This window comes from Corythoichthys intestinalis, chromosome 9 (genome assembly GCF_030265065.1).
Source record: "Corythoichthys intestinalis isolate RoL2023-P3 chromosome 9, ASM3026506v1, whole genome shotgun sequence".
NCBI lineage: Eukaryota > Metazoa > Chordata > Actinopteri > Syngnathiformes > Syngnathidae > Corythoichthys > Corythoichthys intestinalis.
Genome location: NC_080403.1, coordinates 57,518,408 through 57,540,516, shown reverse-complemented (window position 1 = coordinate 57,540,516; position 22,109 = coordinate 57,518,408). Strand labels below are relative to the sequence as shown.

General features: G+C 42.4%; 1 protein-coding gene across 7 annotated transcripts in view; it reads left to right on the top strand.

Annotated features, from left to right (window-relative positions):
- The window catches only part of ppfia4 (PTPRF interacting protein alpha 4), a 199,125-nt gene that overhangs the window by 141,424 nt on the left and 35,592 nt on the right, over positions 1–22,109 (top strand). For all 7 annotated transcript variants that reach the window (XM_057845717.1, XM_057845721.1, XM_057845715.1 and 4 more), the window contains 8 exons: positions 41–175; positions 3,592–3,726; positions 6,439–6,522; positions 10,854–10,985; positions 13,120–13,182; positions 13,469–13,566; positions 16,034–16,163; positions 16,528–16,703. In XM_057845717.1, coding sequence (XP_057701700.1) covers positions 41–175; positions 3,592–3,726; positions 6,439–6,522; positions 10,854–10,985; positions 13,120–13,182; positions 13,469–13,566; positions 16,034–16,163; positions 16,528–16,703 — 953 coding nt within the window. The remainder of the gene's footprint in view (positions 1–40; positions 176–3,591; positions 3,727–6,438; positions 6,523–10,853; positions 10,986–13,119; positions 13,183–13,468; positions 13,567–16,033; positions 16,164–16,527; positions 16,704–22,109) is intronic.

Sequence of the window (22,109 nt, the reverse complement as noted above, 5' to 3'; positions counted from 1 at the left end):
CAGTTTTAAAATAACAGTCATGATTTCTCTGTGCTTGCAGAGAGAAGACATGGAGGAAAGAATAACAACGTTAGAAAAACGTTACCTTGCCGCCCAGCGAGAAACCACACACATCCACGACCTCAATGACAAGCTGGAGAACGAACTGGCAACCAAGGACTCCCTTCACAGACAGGTACAGTACAGTACTTGTAAATGAGGATATACTGTAATATAATGGAGTGGAGTGTTTTTGGGGCGTATACGGGTCACTTCCTGTTCATTTCAGGTCATTTAAAGGTAATTTCCTGTTCATTTTGGAATGCAGGTAGTCTCTGCTTTACAACGTACTCGACTTACACGATTTCAACTTTACGATGCCGGAGTCTCGTCCGCCATTTTCCCTTCAGTCTTTTTAATTTTTAGATCTGTATAATCCGTACCTTATTGTAACTCACAGTATCTTATTTTTTACTTTATTCAGGCATGAAAATTACTCACCTTTCGGCAAAATTTGCCATTTTGAAGTCAAAAGGGGTGCCCTATGTGAATTGTGTAGATCCGAGGAGAACATTTTTAAGGGGGTGGGGGGAGGGGGGTCGTAATTCCATCTAACTAACTGACTAACAACATGTTTTATGGAAGTAGCTACAGTGGGGCAAATAAGTATTTAGTCAACCACTAATTGTGCAAGTTCTCCCACTTGAAAATATTGGAGAGGTCTGTAATTGTCAACATGGGTAAACCTCAACCATGAGAGACAGAATATGGAGAAGAAACTGAAAACTGAAAATCACATTGTTTGATTTTTAAAGAATTTATGTGCAAATCATGGTGGAAAATAAGTATTTGGTCAATACCAAAAGTTCATCTCAATACTTTGTTATGTACCCTTTGTTGGCAATAACGGAGCCCAAACGTTTTCTGTAACTCTTCACAAGCTTTTCACACACTGTTGCTGGTATTTTGACCCATTCCTCCATGCAGATCTCCTCTGGAGCAATGATGTTTTGGGGATGTCGTTGGGCAACTTTTAACTTCCTCTTCACCCCCTGGCGTCAAAATGGTATCAAGAACGGTGAGCAAACATTCCAGGACCACACAGGGGGACCTAGTGAATGACCTACAGAGAGCTGGGACCACAGTAACAAAGGCTACTATCAGTAACACAATGTGCCGCCAGGGACTCAAATCCTGCACTGCCTGACGTGTCCCCCTGCTGAAGAAAGTACATGTACAGGCCCGTCTGCGGTTCGCTAGAGAGCATTGAATGATCCAGAAGAGGACTGGGAGAATGTGTTATGGTCAGATGAAACCAAAATAAAACTTTTTGGTAGAAACACAGGTTCTCGTGTTTGGAGAAAAAAAACACTGAATTGCACCATACCCACTGTGAAGCATGGGGGTGGAAACATCATGCTTTGGGGCTCTTTTTCTGCAAAGGGACCAGGACGACTGATCTGTGTAAAGGAAAGAATGAATGGGGCCATGTATCGAGAGATTTTGAGTGAAATCTTCTTTCATCAGCAAGGGAACTGAAGATGAGAAGTGGCAGGGTCTTTCAGCATGACAAGGATCCCAAACACACAGCCAAGGCAACAAAGGAGTGACTTCTTAAGAAGCATTTCAAGGTCCTGGAGTGTTCTAGCCAGTCCCAGGTCTCAATCTGCGGAGGGAGTTGAAAGTCCGTGTTGCCCAACGACAGCCCCAAAACATCACTGCTCTAGAGGAGATCTGCATGGAGGAATGGGCCAAAATACCAGCAACAGTGTGTGAAAAGCTTGTGAAGAGTTACAGAAAATGTTTGGCCTCCGTTATTGCCAACGAAAGGTACATAACAAAGTATTGAGATGAACTTTTGGTTTTGACCAAATACTTATTTTCCACCATGATTTGCAAATAAATTCTTTAAAAATCAAACAATGTGATTTTCTGGGGTTTTTTTCCACATTCTGTCTCTCATGGTTGAGGTTTACCCATGTTGACAATTACAGGCCTCGCTTATATTTTCAAGTGGGAGAACTTGCACAATTAGTGGTTGACTAAATACTTATTTGCCCCAATGTATGCTTAAAAGAAGGTGTCTGTTTTGGTTTTAGGTCGCTAGCAGCTTTGGTTTTGAAAATATTTGAATTTTAAGTTTTTGAAAATAGGCCCCCTACGGATCGGCCGCGAACCCCGTGTCCTGTCACCTGATAGTAAAGTCTATGAATCAGATACACATTTCATCAAAGGGCAAAACAGTCATGTTACTGAAATAAAGTAAAAAAGAAAAATACCTACTGTGAGGTGCAATAAGGTACTGTTTACGTAACCAAAAAAACCCAACTGGAGACAAAATGGGGGACGAGACATAAAGTCGATATCACGTAAGTCTGGTACGTCGTAACTAGAGGTGTGCGAAATTTCCGATTCTTAGATTATTCGCGATTCGGCCGTGGAAGATTCGAGAACGATTCACAAACTTTCAAATTCCAATTATTGAATTCTACCAGGTAAAGCGGAAGTAAAACACAGTCAGCGCGGTCTTTGGGACACAATGAGGAACGGACCGAGAGCAAATATCATGTTCAACTCATGCCACTACACAAAAAAAAAAAACAATTATACCTGACTGCGGCCGACAGTCGCTACAAACAACGCCTAGTTGCTAGTTGCTACAAACAAACGGTTACAGTAGATATCTATGTAGAACTAGATGCAAAATGACAGACGACGGTGGTGTTAGAACATGTATTATTGAACAGAGATGCTAATGACGGACTTGCCGGCGTTAGTTAACAGCCGCCCTCTTAAAGCAGTAGACTTCTCTAGGAGGCTCTGTTGTAGCGAATCTAATTAACTTTTTATCTAAAATACTCCTAAATCGGTAAAATGTTGACTTGAATCTATCTTTAAAATAGTTTTAAAACTTTCACATGTCGAAAGTAGACAAAAGGGAAATTATGGAATAACGGGAGCAATTTTAACAAATTTAACGGTTGATTCACAACATTAAATTAATTGAATGTAGTTTAAAGTTGCTGATACAGAATGGGGACTGGAGTATTTTATTTACTGTTATTTTTGTATATATGTTCACTGTTATATATTAACTTGATACTGAAATAGTAGTTTGGTTTAGCCTGAGAGGATTTTTGAACAATTTTGGAACTAATGTACAAAACATTTAAAAAAAAAAAAAAAAAGGAGGGGGTGCATCAATAATCGTTTTATAATCGAATCGGAGCCTTTGAATCGTAATCATAATCGAATCGTTAGATGCCCAACGATTCCCAGCTTTAGTCGTAACACAGGGACTACCTGTAAATGTATCGTGTTACTACCCACCTCTGATCGCTTTCGTGTATGGTGAGATATCGCAAATCGTATAATATCGTGAGCTACCCAGAAGTTCCCGCTCCTAGTCTACAGTACGTGTATGAAAGGTAATACAACATGCTTTATTAGAGTGGGTATGATCTCTACTAGAAGGTTCATGTGTAGTGCAGGGTGAATGTGAGTTCAGGTTCCCGTTGGGACTTACATCCTCCACATAAGCGTGTCCCTGACTGTCTCCTGTACACTGCTCACATACATAACTCCAATGTGCGTTTATGTTTTGTGAGTCAGAGTGAAGAGAAGGTGCGACAGCTGCAGGAAATGCTGGAGATGGCCGAGCAGAGGTTGGCTCAAACCATGAGGAAGGCTGAGACGCTGCCCGAGGTGGAGGCTGAGCTGGCGCAGCGAGTGGCAGCGCTGTCCAAGGTAGCACATGCACTCACTGTATATTTAACAGCATTTCAATGCACGGTCATGGAAACTTAAGTATTAGTAAAGGGATATGAGAACAAGTTACAAATATAAAAGCGTTGTTTTTGGGGTCACGGGAGTAGAACATTTTACTAATTGTGTGTGTTAAGTATATTTAAGGCTGAGACTTGAGTGGAACAACACTTCTTTATTCAGTGTGCTTCTCATCACATGTGCACACGACACATCACTTAGGTTCCTTTTTACCATAATACCACACCCACAGGGAGCGCACAACTATGGCAACAGCAGTGTGACATAAATGTGTTACACAGGATGGCCAGTGAAGCTGCCGGAACCGCGCTTGCGCAATTCCAACGACCCGCACTGGCAAAACTCCGACAACCTGGCTAAAAGGCCAAACTCCGCGCATTCACCTTAGTCTTAACCCCTTGTACTGACTCCATTTTAATAGCTGGAAAGAAGCTTCGAAACTCACGCTGACAATTTATTCCAAGTCAGCAGCAATCATACAGCACAGAGAGACCCAAGCGAGGAGGCAAACTGGATCCAGGGTCACCATATCACAAGTCAACAAAACATTCCCGAGAAAAATGACCACGATTAGTTAAACATTCAGTCTTTTTGAAGGCTCTCGCGGGGCAGGCTGTGGGCAGAAGAAAGGTGTGTTTGGGCGTTGTTTAGGATTATTTTTTGTTTGTGGATTGGACAGGAGAATTTGGGCGTTACTTTTGTCAGGGCAACGAGAGTTAAGGATTTTGCCATCCTCAGCTCCACATGAGTGCTGAGTGTTCACTTCCCACGGGTTCCTCCGTATGAGATGTTCCCTGTGACAAGACAAGATGTCCCGCCATTTGTTCTGGACTGTCCAGAAGATTTGATAGCGAGATTTGGTGGTGCAGACGTGGGCTTGTACAGTAGATGTCTTGCCTATGACCTGCTTGTCAGCGTCAATCTTGCTCAGTCAGCTGCATGACGCGCGCGTTGGGCTTTTGCGGTCAGAAGGCGTCCAGTGTCTATTCTGCCCTTATCTGCCCATTGTCATGGTGCTGCAAATTCTAACAATTTCAAGTCCAACTGTTCATTATATCCAGGGGTGCACATATTTTTTTTGCCCAGGTTCTCAGAGGAGGACCTTGGTCCTCATTGAGCTTGAGAGCCGACCCGCCTGATGCAATAAAATTATGACAAACTTTACTTAGAGCCAATTACCTTGAATTAATTATATTAACAATTAACGCCTGATTAACATCAACTGGCACAACAAAATTGCCATTACTTTGAAGTGAAATGTAGAGAAATAAACATAAAAGCACTCATTCAAAATAAAGGGCATTATGCGGCTCCCACATTAACTCCAAGCCTTTGTAAAAGTGGGATGTCCTCCTCATAAGAGCTCATTGAACGTGTATGTTTAGCTTTGTGAAATGCGAGCAAAAAATACGTTTGTCATTGCATGGCGCTGTTCTTCATTAACTTTATTCCGCTACTTGTCCATAGGGCGAGTGGGGTCCTGTCTGACATCTATAGTTTGCTTAATTGCCACATGCTCTGTTTTTTTCGTGCTTTTCAAAGTTTGGATGGCTAAAATTCTTTGACCCTACATGAAATGTCAGCGACATTGGGATTCTCACGGCAAATTTTGCACCACATTTCCGTGCGAGCATCATTTGCTTCTAGCCATGGTACCTCCCGCAGTTACTTTTCAGCAATAGTCCTTTTTTTCGATAGCTCCGGTGACGTCTCTGTCGTCTGTCTGTCTTTTGATGGGGGTGGGGGAACACAGAAATAATTACTCAGTGGGGCCTGCCTCTTTGACATTTTGAGAAGTGATTTTCTTGTGTCCGCCGCAAATACAGTGGTCACCCATCGGTACGCAAAAGCGTATGGAAGCCGTTGAGGGCCAGCGCCTTTGTCTACGTCCAATACGCATGCGTGCATGCGGACCACTTACAGTGCCTTGCAAAAGTATTCGGCCCCCTTGAACCTTGCAACCTTTCGCCACATTTCAGGCTTCAAACATAAAGATATAAAATTTTCATTTTTTGTCAAGAATCAACAACAAGTGGGACACAATCGTGAAGTAGGGAAGTTATGGCTTTATGTTTTGGATCATTGTCCTGTTGGAACATAAATCTCCGTCCCAGTCTCAGGTCTTGTGCAGATACCAACAGCATCATCGGTCATTTAGGACAACATTGGATCATTCAGAGATCCTCACTGAACTTCTGGAGTGAGTTTGCTGCACTGAAAGTAAAGGGGCCGAATAATATTGCACGCCCCACTTTTCAGTTTTTTATTTGTTAAAAAAGTTGAAATTATCCAATAAATGTTGTTCCACTTCACAATTGTGTCCCACTTGTTGTTGATTCTTGACAAAAAATTAAATTTCATATCTTTATGTTTGAAGCCTGAAATGTGGCGAAAGGTTGCAAGATTCAAGGGGGCCGAATACTTTTGCAAGGCACTGTATGTGCACCCCTGATTATATCAAATATACCCTGCTTGTTTTTCTTAAACTATGATATAAAGGCTATTTATTTTATATTGGGTGTGTTAGAGTAATGCAAACAGTCAATATGAGATACTATTCCCTTCACATATTTTAGTAAAAGAGAACAATTGTGACTTATTAGAGCCTACTAGTCTTTAAATTCCCTTTAAAGACCCTTCTGCAGATGCGTGAACAAGCATCTCTCCTTTCAGGCTGAGGAGCGCCACGGCAACGTGGAGGAGCGCCTTCGACAGCTGGAGTCTCAACTGGAGGAGAAGAACCAAGAACTAGGAAGGGTCCGTATGTGTGTTTGTCTAAAAGAATGTGTGTGTGTGTGCCCTGCAGGGTCTCTCTGACCTCTTAATGCGTGAGTGTGTGTGTGGACTGATGCTTCGTATTAGTTGGATGCCTCGCCTCTGTGCTCCCTCATGCATAGACTCGCACACACACATCATTTTCCTGGTTCATCGTTGCATAAATTTGAACCAAATCCACATATCATATCCCTAACCCTCGCTCAAATATAAGAGCGATTTGCTGCTATCTTTAAATTGGGAATAAATTCACACGAGGCTAATCTGTCATTCTACATCTATATTTAGTCGAAGGCGCTCTCTGAGAACGTGTGTTTGCGTCTCAGTTGATATTCTTCAATATGCCTGGCTTTTCATGGAGACTGTAATTACGTGAGATACATTGTTTACCACGTTGACCGACAGGATATCTGACTTCTTTGACAAAGCATATATGCCGCGCTTGAATCCGTGCAGAAAGGTTTCGATGAAGCAGCGCTAACAATTAAAAGAAAATGAGGTCTGAGTCATAGTGACGTAAATCCATCAGCAGGGGGTGCCGGTGGGTGGTAATGCGCGAGGTTAGTAAGAGTCATAGACTTCATAATGTATTGATGGGACACCTGGCTGATAAATAGGGGGCCTGCATTGTTGGTGAGGCCGTCAAAGCTGACCGAGTGGAATCAAAGACAAAGAACTTTTTTGGTTGAAAATTCTTGTGAATAAATGCTTAAATCCCTGAATTCTATATAGATATGGACGTAAAACAGTCTCGATTCTTGGTTAAAGCAGAAAAAAAAAAAACGTGCAGTTAGCACTTATTTTACGTAAATATGTGAAGTACAAAGCTTCTGTCTGTAAATGTAGCTAGCGGCCGCCTTATGTAAATATAGCTTTTCCTGTGAAAATTCTCATGAATAAATGCTTAAATTCCAGAATTCTTTATAAATACAGTTGTGGTCAAAAGTTTACATACACTTGTGAAGAACATAATGTCATGGCTCTCTTGAGTTTCTAGTTATTTCTACAACTCTGATTTTTCTCCGATAGAGTGATTGGAACAGATACTTCTTTGTCACAAAAAACAGTCATGAAGTTTGGTTCTTTTATGACTTTATTATGGGTTAACAGAAAAAGTGATCAAATCTGCTGGGTCAAAAATATACATACATGGATCTGAAAAAGCGAATCATTGACTTGCACAAGTCAGGAAAGTCACTTGGAGCCATTTCAAAGCAGCTGCAGGTCCCAAGAGCAACAGTGCAAACAATTGTTTGTAAGTATAAAGTGCATGGCACTGTTTTGTCACTGCCACGATCAGGAAGAAAACGCAAGCTATCACCTGCTGCTGAGAGAAAATTGGTCAGGAGGGTGAAGATTCAACCGAGAATCACCAAAAAGCAAATCTGCCAAGAATTAGAAGCCGCTGGAACACAGGTGTCATTGTCCACAGTCAAGCGTGTTTTGCATCTCCGTGGACTGAGAGGCTGCCGTGCAAGAAGGAAGCCCTTGCTCCAAAAGCGGCACCTCGACTGAAGTTTGCTGCTGATCATATGGACAAAGATAAGACCTTCTGGAGGAAAATTCTGTGGTCAGACGAAAAAAAAATCGAGCTGTTTGGCCACAATGCCCAGCAATATGTTTGGAGGAGAAAAGGTGAGGCCTTTAACCCCAAGTACACCATGCCTACCGTCAATCACAGTGGTGGTAGTACTATGCTGTGGGGCTGTTTTGCTGCCAATGGAACTGGTGCTTTACAGAGAGTAAATGGGATAATGAAGAAGGAGGATTACCTTCAAATTCTTCAAGATAACCTAACGTCATCAGCCCGAAGATTGGGTCTTGGGCGCAGTTGGGTGTTCCAACAGGACAATGATCCCAAACACACATCAAAAATGGTAATGGAATGGCTAAATCAGGCTACAATTAAGGTTTTCGAATGGCCTTCCCAAAGTCCTGACTTAAAACCCATTGAGAACTTGTGGACAATGCTGAAGAAACAAGTCCATGTCAGAAAGCCATCAAATTTAACTGAACTGCACCAATTCTGTCAAGAGGAGTGGTCAAAGATTCAACCAGAAGCTTGTGGATGGCTACCAAAAGCGCCGAATTGAAGTGAAAATTGTTACCAAATATTAGCGCTGCTGTATGTATATTTTTGACCCAGCAGATTTGATCACTTTTTTTCTGTTCACCCATAATAAAGTCATAAAAGAATCAAATTTCATGAATGTTTTTTGTGACAAAAAAGTATCTGTTCCAATCACTCTATCAGAGAAAAATCACAGTTGTAGAAATAACTGGAAACTCAAGAGAGCCATGACATTATGTTCTTCACAAGTGTATGTAAACTTTTGACCACAACTGTATGGACGGAAAACAGTCTGGCTTCTTGGTTAAAAGCAAAAAAACGTGCAGCTAGCATTTATTTTTTGTAAATATGTCGAAGTACAATGCTAATCTGTTAGTAAATGTAGCTAGCGGCCACCTGATGTAAAGAGAGCTTTTCCAGTGAAAATTCTTGTGAATAAATGCTTAAATCCCCAAATTCTCTATAGATGTGGGCCTAAAACAGTATCAATTCTTGGTTAAGAACAAAAAAAAAAAACATGCAGTTAGCGTTTATTTTACGTAAATATTGCGAACTCTGATGCTAATCAGTAAGCAAATGTAGCTACCAGCCGCCTGATGTAAACAGAGCTTTTCCAGTGAATTTTCTTGTGAATAAATGCTTAAATCCCTGAATTCTTTATAGATGTGGACGTAAAACAGTCTCCATTCTTGGTTAAAAGCAAAAAAAAAAAAAAACATGCAGATTGCATTTATTTTACGTAAATATGTCGAAGTACAATGCTTCTGTTAGTGAATGTTGCTAGCGGCCACCTGTTGTGAACAGAGCTTTTCCAGTGAAAATTCTTGTGAATAAACAATTAAATCCCCGAATTCTTCATGGAGATGGACGTAGAACCATCTCGATTCTTGGTTAAAAGCAACAACAACAAAAAACGTGCAGTTCACAATATTTACGTAAAATAAATGCTAACTATGATGCCAATGGAGTAGCGGCTAATTTCTCCAATTGATGTTTTTCACGTTTCAAAATGCGTGCATGGTACGAAAAATATAACAATCAGCTTGAATCCTCTAACAAATCACTCCTGAGACAATCCTTCCTGTTTGTATGCAGTACAGCTTACGTACTTTTTCAACAGATATCCGGCGTGAGATCGCTGCGTGCGTGTGTTTGGGAATAGCTCCTCTTGATGTAGGCGGCCCCCTACTTAAAATTGGGGCGCATTGCATTAACGATCTGACCCGTCAATACATTATGAAGTCTATGTAAGTGTGTAACCGTAATTGTATTCGTATAGTACGGGCATCACAGTTGGTACACACAGTCAGACGGCGAATACGTTTGATTAAAAGAAAAAAAGTCGGGCACCTTGCAGCCACAGTAACAGAGCGGTAGGTGGGTCCCACACTTTTTCTCTATGGCGTGGCTCCCAGGGCGTGGCCTCCTCTCTGCCTGGGCCGCAGGAGCAGGGGCACTCCCTTGCTTTCTGCCTGGGTATTCTCCCTCTTGCGCTCTTGCGCGAGTCGCTGGCTCTATACCGGTGTGTCGGCCAGGTATTGCCTGCTCCAGGTGGGGATCCTCTACTGCCCTGGGCTCAGTAGGCCGTGGGGGACCTGCGGTGTGCCGGTTGGGGGCTGTTACGGCGGCTCATGGGCCAGGTGTGCATAGGGAGCGGTTGCACGTCCCATCATCCTGTCCCTGAAAGTCGGTTGATGGGGCGCGGATGATCCGGGGGACCACCCTGGATCCCAGGGGGATGACGGCAGCCTCCGTGCTGGCACTGCAGGAGGAGCTATGCCACCCCACCAGCCCCGATTGGCTGGGGAAGGGCCGTGGCCCTGGGGCGGCTCCCGCGTGGCATTTCCACTCGTCTATAGGACTATCACATGTCTGATGGGATTCACGCATGACTAGGTGTAATTAGACACACCCAAGAAGAGAAACTCTGTGTCGGGATTAGCGATCAGGCAGCATAGAATATCCACACTCACAAGGGATTCACACAAATACTGGGTTTTAGACCTCACACAGCTGATTTGTGTACATTTCACCCCTCCCAATCATTTATCTTTCTGACTCCTACAACCCCCTCCTCTTTCTCCTTGGTCATCAGGCCCCCCACATGGTGTCAACCGGAAATACAACTAGCTAACGATAGCACCAACATATTCATAGTTAGCGTATGCGTTTAACGTATTTCTTGCTTGTATGTTTTTGTGTTTTATTAATCCACGGGTCTGGTCTTGTCTGCGTTCATCAGGCTCGTCAACGGGAGAAAATGAACGAAGAGCACAACAAGCGTTTATCCGATACGGTGGACCGTCTCCTCACCGAGTCCAATGAACGGCTGCAACTCCATTTGAAAGAACGCATGGCTGCGTTGGAGGACAAGGCGAGACCGAATACACTTCATGATGTCCTGAGATGAATAGGCAATTGACCTTTCGCAAAAGCTCCGCCCCAACCCTGGGTTACGGTTGCTAATCTGACATGCTCCGTCACTCTACCAGCACTGTCATTGCAGGCGGACGTATACACAGGAGTGTTTTAAGTTATTTTGGCGCAAAACCAGTAGTATGCAGCCGAGGGTTATACTGAAAATATACTGTTTATAGACTGTAATTTTTAATTTTGGCATGCTCTCAGGGCAAAAGCATCCAGGTTCAACAATTACAGCCAAGCAAAAGTTTAGGATTACAAGGGTGTCCATTCACAAAATGTTATTTAAAAAAACAAGTTCAAGATGCTTCTTTGGGCACTATGTTCACTTAAAAGAAAGAAGCATCGCTTTAAGGTTAGCGCACTCAAAGAACGAAGACATGAAGTTAGCCAACTTTAGCTAATATTGAAAGCCACACTCATACAGCTGGGCTGAGAACGAAAAGTGGTATTTGGTATATGGCAAAATGGCTTTTGGCAAATGACATTTTTTGGGCATATGGCAAAATGGCTTTCGGCATATGGCAGTTTTTTTTGCATATGGGAGGTTTTTGTATATGGCAAAAAGGGTTTTAGCATATGGTACTTTTTGGGGCATATGGAGAAATGGCTTTCGGCATGTCATGTTTTTGTATACCTTGTGGCAAAAAGGCTTTTGGAAATGTTTTTTTTTTTTTGTATATGGAAAAAAATGGCTTTTGGCATGTGGCATTTTTTTTTTGTGTATAGCAAAATGGCTTTTGACATAAGCCAGTTTTTTTTGTATATGGCAAAATGGCTTTTGGCATATGGCAGTTCATTTTATATGGCAAAATGGCTTTCCACATATGGCCTTTTTTTGCATATGGCAAAATGGCTATTGGCAAATGGCAACATGGCTTTTCAGCATATGGCAGTGTTTTTAGTATATAGGAAAATGGCTTTTGTTATATGGCAGTTTTTTTGTATATGGCAAAATGGTTTTTGGCATATGGCATTTTTTTTTTTGTATATGGCATTTTTTGGCATATGGCAAAATGGCTTTGGACATATGGCAGTTTTTTGGTATATGGAAAAATAGCTTTTGGTATATGGCATTTTCTGCAGGCCATGCACGTCCAAATTTCCCACTCATTTTAAAGGGCAGAAAAACGTGTGGTTGTTATTTTTGACCATACAGTTACCACTACGACCAAGTACGGTGATGACATTGACAGCCATACAAAACAAATGCCATATGTCCAAAAAAAAAAACAAAAAAAAACAAAAACAAAAAAGGCCATTTGCCAAAGGTCATTTTGCCATATACCAAAAAAATGCCATATACCTAAAGTCATTTTGTCATATACCAAAAAACTGCCATATGCCAAAAGCCATTTTGCCATGTACCAAAAAAAAAAAAACGCCATATGCCAAAAGCCATTTTGCCATATACCAAAAAATAATCCCAGATGCCAAAACAATGCCATATGCAAAAAGCCATTTTCCCATATGTCAAACACCACTTTTCGTTCTTGCTGTCTCTCCACTTACAGCGTTCTAGACGTTGTAGCGATAACATCATAGTAAGATATTACATTTAATAACAGCAACAACAACTTTGGATGTCCAGTTTTATGAATGTTTTTGCTTCAAGTAAAGCATTTTGGCAAGACAGCTTACTAGTTAACCCCTATGGTTAGTTTAATCTTACCTTAAGAGAACAAGTCTGTATACTTGTTTCTTTTGGGGACATTTAGCTGGGAAGTCATTCCTTCTTAATCCATTGGACTCCAGTTGCTTTTTTTAGCTTTGGGAAGAAAAAGGAGCACATTCATACTATTATACTTCTGGGGTACCTTGTGTCCGAATTACATATTCCATAGACACATCACTTCCGCAGCTTACTGAGTCTTTTCGTCTTCTTCCGTAAAGTTTTATGAAAGTCGGCGATCGCAAAACCACCAAATAAATCAATGAAGCTACGGAGCTAGACGGAGCTTGTTCCTTCTCTACGGTCTCTTGGACGTATAATTGGTCGATGACCGTTTAGGAGGCGGAGTTTACGAAAGGTCAATTTGCATGTTCGATCGGCGTTTTGACATCATTGAATTACGTTTTGTGTCTAGAACTCTCTGATTCAAGATCTGGAGAACTGTCAGAAACAGCTGGAAGAGTTTCACCACACACGGGTCGGTGCACTTGAAATCAATCTGAAACTGATGTATTCTAATGATAAGTCATTTAGCCATAGGGAGGAATGAAATGCTGCAAAAAATGACTTATTATTTTCTTTTGTGATTTATTTGAGATGTCACATGATAATGAAACCAAATTTACAACTAACTGTGGTTGTTATCTTGCCTGGATAGACAGTGATGAATGTTGACTTTCTCCAAAACAATGTCTCCAGTAAATTTTGGGACAAGGGACTCTTCGTTTTGATTCTGAATGCATTTGTTCTCGGTTTTTATGTAGGAACGTCTGATTGGCGAGATCGAGAAACTGAGGAACGAGATTGACCATTTGAAACGTCGCAGCGGAGCATTCGGAGATGGAAGTTCGAGTCATCCTCGGTACGGACGTCTACAAAATGTTGTTGTTCTGCACAATTAAAATATCGTGATCATGTGGCGTCACACTCCTCAGCCTCCCTGGTAAAGTCTATTCAGGGGTGCTAGAGAAGAGGGTCTGTCAGGAAGTCTAATCTCAGATTCAGGAGGAGCTGTGTGGTTTTCGTCCAGGCTGTGGAACAGTGGACCAGCTCGACACTCTCTGCAGAATCCTCGAGGGTGCATGGGAGTTCACCCAACCGGTCTACATGTGTTTTGTGGATCTGAAGAAGGCGTTTGACCGTGTCCCTCGGGGAGCCCTGTGGGGGGTGATTTGGGGGTACGGGGTACCGAGCCCCCTGGTAAGGGCTGTTCAGTCCCTGTACAACCTGTGCCAGAGTTTGGTCCGCATTGCCGGCAGTAAGCTGGATTCGTTCCCTGTGAGCGTTGGACTCCGCACAAGGTTGCCCTTTGTTTCCGATTCTGTTCATAATCTTTATGGAATGGATTTCTAGGCACAGCCAAACCATTGACGGGGTCCGGTTTGGTGGCCTCAGCATTGCATCTTTGCTTTTTGCAAATGATGTGGTGCTGTTGGCTTCGTCAGGCCGTGACCTTCGATTCTCACTGGAGTGGTTCGCAGCAGAGTGTGAAGCGGTCGGGATGAGAATCAGCACCTCCAAATCTTAGACCATGGTCCTTAGTCGAGAAAGTGTGGAATGCCCTCTTCGGGTCGAGATGAGATCCTGCCCCAAGTTGAGGACGTCCTGTTCACAAGTGAGGGTAGGAGAGAGCGGGAGATTGACAGGCGGATCGGTGCAGTGTCCGCAGTGATGCGGACTATGCATCGGTCCGTCGTGGTCAAGAGGGTGTTGAGACCGAAAGGCAAAGCTCTCGATTTACCAGTCGATCTATGTTCCTACACTCACCTATGGTCACAAGCTGTGGGTCGTGACCGAAAGAAAAAGATCCAGGATACAAGGATACGATGAGTTTCCTCCGTAGAGTGTCGAGGATCTCCCTTAGAGATAAGATGAGACGCTCAGTCATTCGTGAGGGGCTTGGAGTAGAGCCACTGCTCCTCCGCATCGAGAGGAGCCAGATGGGGTGGCCCAGGCATCTGATGAGGATGTTGCTGGGGCACCTCCCTGGTTAGATGTTCCTGGCACGTCCCACTGGGAGTAGGCAGCGGGGCCGACCCAGGACACGTCGGAGAGACTATGTCTCCTTGCTGGCCTGGGAATGAGCTGAATGATGTGGCTGGGGAGAGGGAAGTTTGTGTTTCCCTGCTGAAGCTTCTGCCCCCGCGATCCAACCTCTGATAAGCGGTAGAAAATGGATGGATAGTGATTGTTCAGACTACAAAAGATCCATCTGGTTTCAATCTGGATGGGCTAAAAATCTTGATTTTGGCTGCCAGTCTGAACAAGGCCTAATAACATGCCCAGATCGGATTTCAACACTTGCTAAGTGTGAAAATCAGATTTGAGGAGGAATTCAATTATATTCAGATTTGTCTGCAGTCTGAATGCAGCCATTAGCTCGCTAGCATGGGAAAACAAGATAGTTGTCCGATATTTTTGGGTAGCCAATAATGACGTTAGAAGCATTTTTAAATGATATCGAATGATATCGCTATCGCTTTTGGGCCAATATGCATATTGCCGTCTAAGTGATTGCAGAAACTTTCTTATTTAGCACAGCAGTTGTGCTCATTGACCATTGGATGTCTCCAAACTAAGATGGGATTTGTGATGTGAGCAGACCATTTGCATTCCTGGTGCACATATTAAATTAACAAAAATGATTGAAAAATAAAGAATTATAAACTCATTACATATAAATAATTTGTTACCAGAAAGAAGTAGTCACTAAGAAAACTAGAAGAGTAATTCTGTGGAAAAGCCTAGCAAAATGCGTCTTGGGAATTGTCATTGCATTGGCATGTGCTACGATTGCCTGCCTGTATTTGTGATGCTTTAGTCGCCACCTAGTGTCTCTTTTGGGTAACTACTGTTAACATAATTTGATGGTGAATACTTATATTCAATGATGGGAATTTTGGAACATTTCAATTTATATCATTCATATGGGACATCTATTTTCTATAATTTCAGTTGAAGTTATTACTTAATTTTCACTGAATAGTAATTTTATGTGGAAAACTAAAGTTGTTACATTTATCATTATCTAAGCATCCATTGAGAAATCACAAAACAATTAGCAATAACTTAATAAGTGCACGAATGCATATATCGGTATTGGTTTTAAATCGGTATCAGATTTTCGGAGTTGGACGATATCATGCTACTATTGGACAACTCTAGGAAATGTTACATATTGGGTCACAATTCTCATTTGTATTGGTGTCATTTTAATGACAAATTATGAAGCTCTACAAATAGATGTATGCTAATGCTAGCTCATTCTTGTAAATTTAGATTTTTACTAGCACAAATTCACAAATGTTTTTTGTTCACTGTCACCTCAGGTCTCATTTGGGCAGTGCAAGCGACCTTCGCTTCTCTGTGGTGGAGGGCCAAGATGGCCACTACAGCACAACGGTGATCAGGAGAGCACAAAAGGGCAGACTCTCGGCACTACGAGACGATCCAAACAAGGTGCCCGAAAAAATTTCGTATTTCACCAAACCGTCATAATCCATGCTTGAAGGCACTTCACACAAGGGTGTCCGAAACGGAGCGTTTGGACCACATTCCGCTTCGCTAAAAAGTTTCTATGTGACGAGAAGCTTCATGCAAGGATCTTCATGCCTAACTCCATTCTCTACTAACCTCTCGTTATCTGTCTCTCAACTGCTGACATGGACATGCTCTCTAACGTAAGTGCCTCGTTCATTCACATTCATAACTACCCTAAATTTTTTTCACGTCACCATCCATCTTGTCGTCGTGTTTATCTGCCGGATATGTTGACGCTCATCCGCACCTCCTTTGTATCTAGGTTTGCGGCATGTTCGAACAGGACTACCCTTCGCTGCGAGGGAGCGTCGGCCACCTCCTTGGCAGCGACGTCGAGGCCGAGTCCGACCTGGACGACGACGTTAGCTCGGCCGTGCTCTCGCCGAGCGGCCAGTCGGACGCTCAGACTCTCGCGCTGATGCTGCAGGAGCAGCTCGACGCTATCAATGAAGAGATAAGGTGACGTCATCGCATTCATTTCAAAGTAATATGTTACGGGTCGCAAAATATTGGAATCCTAGATAACTTTTGGTTGCGGTGTCTAACTTTATGGACAACACAGGCAATGCAGTTAGAAGAGTTCGGTTGTTTGGTCCGAACTAGAGTTCGGAGGCGCGTTCACATTTACAAAACGAAGCGGACTATCTGAGAAAAAGAACTCGGACCAAACAGTGCCAGTGTGAAAGCGCCCTGAGATAGTCTGCTTCGCAGAATTCAAGCGGAGCAAGGTGCGCTTTAATCTGCCGTTTAGCCCCGCCTGTCATTATAGGGCTCTAGCGTCCTCAACAGGAGGATGACGTCGGCAGAATCACGGTTTCAGCTGATTTAGAATTCAGCCCATTGAGGGGGAAGATTCAGAATGAGGAAAATGCGACAGAGAGCAGCAAAATGTCATCGTTTTAATCTCTCAACTCCAATATTATTACAGGATTTTCTTTTAAGTCGTTTGCTAAATGGAATATGAAATATTAAAAATGCATTTATTCAGTACGACATGGTTAAATTACTGCATAATGGTCAAAACTATTGACTTCTTAAACCTTCCGAACGGTACTTTAAGCCACCGGAGTTAGTCCGGCTTTTGTCATTTCCCTTCCCTGGCTTCAGAGACGGAGGAAAGAGTGTAAACAAAACAGGAGGCGCGAAAGCTAGGCGACATGCTAACCCGAACTGAAACGAAAAATCACACAAAACTGCGCCGACTCTTGTCACACTCGGCGGCGGAGTTGATTGTCTTCACCGATCGGCCAGCCCCCGGCGGCAAGTAAGTTTCAGCTTGTCGTTCTGCTTCGGCCCCGGTAGGCAAGCAGTGGTCGTCACCGGGGATGCAGAGGATGAACGCCGAAAATATCGCATTATCGGTGGACAAACCGGCTGATGTCAGAGCGTGTAGCTGCCCGAGCCTGAGCCAAGTATAGCGCTCTCTAGTCGAGCACGTGAAGAGGGCCGAGGGGGGCCGAAGTCTCGAGAACCGGAGACGAGAGCGGGGGTACTCCCTGGGCCCAAGTCAAGGATCGTGCTCTATAAGCGTGCACGCCTTTATCGGCGGTGACCATAGTGTGTGACAAGCCCCCGGTCGTCGGCCGAGTGGCCTTCTCGGTAGACAGGGAGCATTGTCACCCACAAAATGCAAGCCACCTCCCTATTAAAATGTAGCTTACTCACTTAGAATAAGTGGCGCAGAACGTCTGCAGCGGCCCGATATTCACTCATCAAACGCAATTTCGTTGTCATCTGTGAAAGCTCGTGTCAATGACTAATAAAGCTATCCTGGTCCTTATTGTCATCTGTCCAATGGTCTCTGGATTGTCGGATTTGTTTTGCCCGTTCTTCGCGGTGAACAGGATCTTCTGGAAATCCAAAAAGCCTCACACCACTCTCCCTGGTGCAGCAACAAAAGTCTGCAGCACATTGGGCTGGCGTGACGCAAAAAAATAAACGAATTAATCCGCAAAATCAGCTGAATCCGCAGTCCTTCTGCATACGATAGTACCGTATTGGCCCGAATGTAAGACGGTGTTTTTTGCATTGAAAAAACACTGAAAAAGAGGGGGTCGTCTTATATTCGTGGTCTAGACGTTATACCCATTCACGACGCTAGATGGCGCCAGATATCATTGAAGCGATGTTCTGTCATGACACATCGCAGCTACTCTCAAGTTTAACCAGTTTGCATTATTTTATTGCAATGTTTTTCCTTATTCAGATTTGTTTCAAGACTACAGTTACAGTTAGACTTCACTTTGATGGTTAATGTAGTTATTGCAATTTTGTTGTTTTATCACAATAGATTGGCTTATTTACTGGACTGTCTCAGGAAATTAGAATACACAATATTCTAATTTTTTGAGACAGTCCTGTGTATATATACAGGACTGTCTCAGGAAATTAGAATACACAATATTCTAATTTCCTGAGACAGTCAGGAAATTAGAATATTGTGTATTCTAATTTCCTGAGACAGTCCTGTATATATACACAGGACTGTCTCAAAAAATTAGAATATTGTGTATTCTAATTTCCTGAGACAGTCCAGTACATTTCAAAAACCAGAGGCCATTCGTTTACAAATGTGATTGCACTTTAGTTTACATATTTAAATGTTCAGATATTAAGACTGGAATGAGGCAAAATAACATGCTTTTTCTCTCAAATAGAGTATATTGTTATAATGGTTTGTTTCTGATGTACTGTAATTATTTTCTGTATAAAAATTAATTTGGTGTTCAAAAAGTCCTTTTATAAACCCGAGTCTTGAAAAAGAGGGCGTTGTCTTATAATCAGGGCCGTCTTATATTCGGGCCACTACGGTAATTGTTGTATTGTGAAGATTATTAGTCCGCTGATGTCACATTTGCCTTCTTCCTCAATCTGAGCCCGTGACCGGAAGTCCCTCATTTTTGTAGGGTGGGATTCAAAGAATTGAATAAATATATCGATTGCTGGAAGTGGCAACAATTTGAAAGCGCAAAAAGTCACAAAAGTGAAAGCGATTGCACGCCTGTGTGACTTGGGGTATCACGTGGTTCCCTTTCGTAGTTTAATTTTCCCCTATGCATTTTTTAATATACTCCAATTCGCTCGGCATCGAGTCAAAGGGGACTGACCTTGCAGCTGGCTGAGCCTGAACCTTTTTAACAAGTCATTTGCAAGTGTTGTTGCGAGGTAGCTCGCAATGTGTGTCCTTAGTTACTAAACACTTCTGCACATGTGCCAACACGTTGTAAGTTGTTACGAGAAAGAACAGGGTCAGTGGAGGAGGTATAATAATGCTTGAACTGCTTGGTTTGAGATCGATAGAACTGCCAATAAAGGAAAAGACAATTAGATTTCAATTACACATAATGAAATATAATATCAATAAAAATAAATATTTCATGATGCGGTAATGGGAATGCAAAGTGTTTGAGTGCTTTTACTTAATAATTCATTAGAATAGCAAGGCCAAGGCCAAACGTCACTTAATTGGTCCTGCACTAAAGAGTACAGCAGTGTTGTTTTTGGCAGCCATTTTAATTTTCGTCTTTGTCTTTTAAATGAAAATTCTTTATTAGTCTTAGTTATTTTTTAGTCATTTTGTCATTGATGAAAACAAAAATGGTTTATGCCTTGATGTACTTAAAATGAATTCTTTATTCACTGAGTTTTTTGAAGAAAACCTCACGTTGTCCTGGATCCTTTTATTTGCACACCCTTATACAAATATTTATGGTATACATCTCCAGTACAGTGGTACCTCAAGATATGAAATGAATTCAATTCGGAGTGGCGTTTGTATCATGATTTATTATTTTTTTTCTTGCAATGAATTGCGTCTTTCATGTAAATCGCCTAATTCAATCCACGCTACACTAACACACCACATTAAATTTGATTGCTTGCCTTTATTTGTAATGTTTTATCGCTTCCGGTGGCGCTTAAGTGTAACTAGTTTGTTAACTCATCCTACAGATGTTATCACATGACTACTCAAGCTCAAGGCAAACACAAAGACGAGCTAACTTCAGCAGCAATTCATTGCTAGCTGATTTATTTCGCTGTTTGTGCTTTGATAAAGCTTCTTTTACCTCATATACATGACATTGTAGTGGGTATATTTCATATGTTTACATTAATAGGCAAATGGAATTGGCACTTAAGTGTAAATACTGTGGCTTGTTAGGCGCATCCTACAGACATTATCACGTGACTACCCGAGCTCATAGCAAACACAGAGTGCTAAACGACGAGCTATAGTCAGCCACTGCTCGCTAGCTATTTGAGTCTGCTTTTTATGCCTTGATAAAACTTGTTTCTTAAATATGAGCATTGTTTAGCACACTTTGGTGTGTCTATTTCGTTTGTTTACATTTATCGTCTAATGTACTTTGGCTAATTAGTTAGGCTCATTCTACAGACGTTATCACATGACTACTGGAGCTCATATCAAACACGTAGTGCTAAAAGATGAGCTAACTTCGGCAGCAATTCATTGCTAGCTAATTTATCTTGCCATTTCTGCCTTGATAAAGCTTCTTTTTTTCATATACATCAGCATTGTGGTGCGTTTATTTACATTCATTGTCAAACATACAGTGGAGCAAATAATTATTTAGTCAATCACCAATTGTGCAAATTCTCCTACTTGAAAAGATGAGAGAGGCCTGTAATTGTCAACATGGGTAAACCTCAACCATGAGAGACAGAATGTGGGGAAAAAAACAGAAAATCACATTGTTTGATTTTTAAAGAATTCATTTCCAAATTAGAGTGGAAAAAAAGTGTTTGGTAGCCTACAAACAAGCAAGATTTCTGGCTTTCAAAGAGGTTTAACTTCTTCTAACGAGGTCTAACGAGGCTCCACGCGTTACCTGTATCAATGGCACCTGTTTTAACTCATCATCGGTATAAAAGACACCTGTCCACAACTCAGTCAGTCATACTCCAAACTCCACTATGGCCAAGACCAAAGAGCTGTCGAAGGACACCAGAAACAAAATTGTAGACCAGCACCAGGCTGGAAAGACTGAATCTGCAAAAGGTAAAAGGCTTGGTGTAAAGAAATCAACTGTGGGAGCAATTATTAGAAAATGGAAGACATACAGGACCACTAATAATCTCCCTCGATTTGGGGTTCCATGCAAGATCTCACCCCGTGGCGTCAAAATGATAACAAGAACGGTGAGCAAAAATCCCAGAACCACACGGGGGACCTAGTGAATGATCCACAGAGAGCTGGGACCACAGTAATGCGCCGGCAGGTATTCAAATCCTGCACTGCATGACGTGTCCCCCTGCTGAAGAAACACATACAGGACCATCTGCGGTTCGCTAGAGAGCATTTGGATGATCCAGAAGAGGACTGGGAGAATGTGTTATGGTCAGATGAAAGCAAAATAGAACTTTTTGGTAGAAACACAGGTTCTTGTGTTTGGAGGAGAAAGAATACTGAATTGCATCGAGAGAACACCATACCCACTGTGAAGCATGGGGATGGAAACATCATGCTTTGGGGCTGTTTTTCTGCAAAGGGACCAGGACGACTGATCTGTGTAAAGGAAAGAATGAATGGGGCCATGTATCGAGAGATTTTGAGTGAAAATCCCCTTCCATCAGCAAGGGCATTGAAGATGAGACGTGGCTGGGTCTTTCAGCATGACAATGATCACAAACACACAGGCAGGGCAACAAAGGAGTGGCTTCGTAAGAAGTATTTCAAGGTCCTGGAGTGGCCTAGCCAGTCTCAAGATCTCAACCCCATAGAAAATCTGTGGAGGAAGTTGAAAGTCTGTGTTGCCCAATGACAGTCCTAAAACATCACTGCTCTAGAGGAGATCTGAATGGAGTAATGGGCCAAAATACCAGCAACAGTGTGTGAAAAGCTTG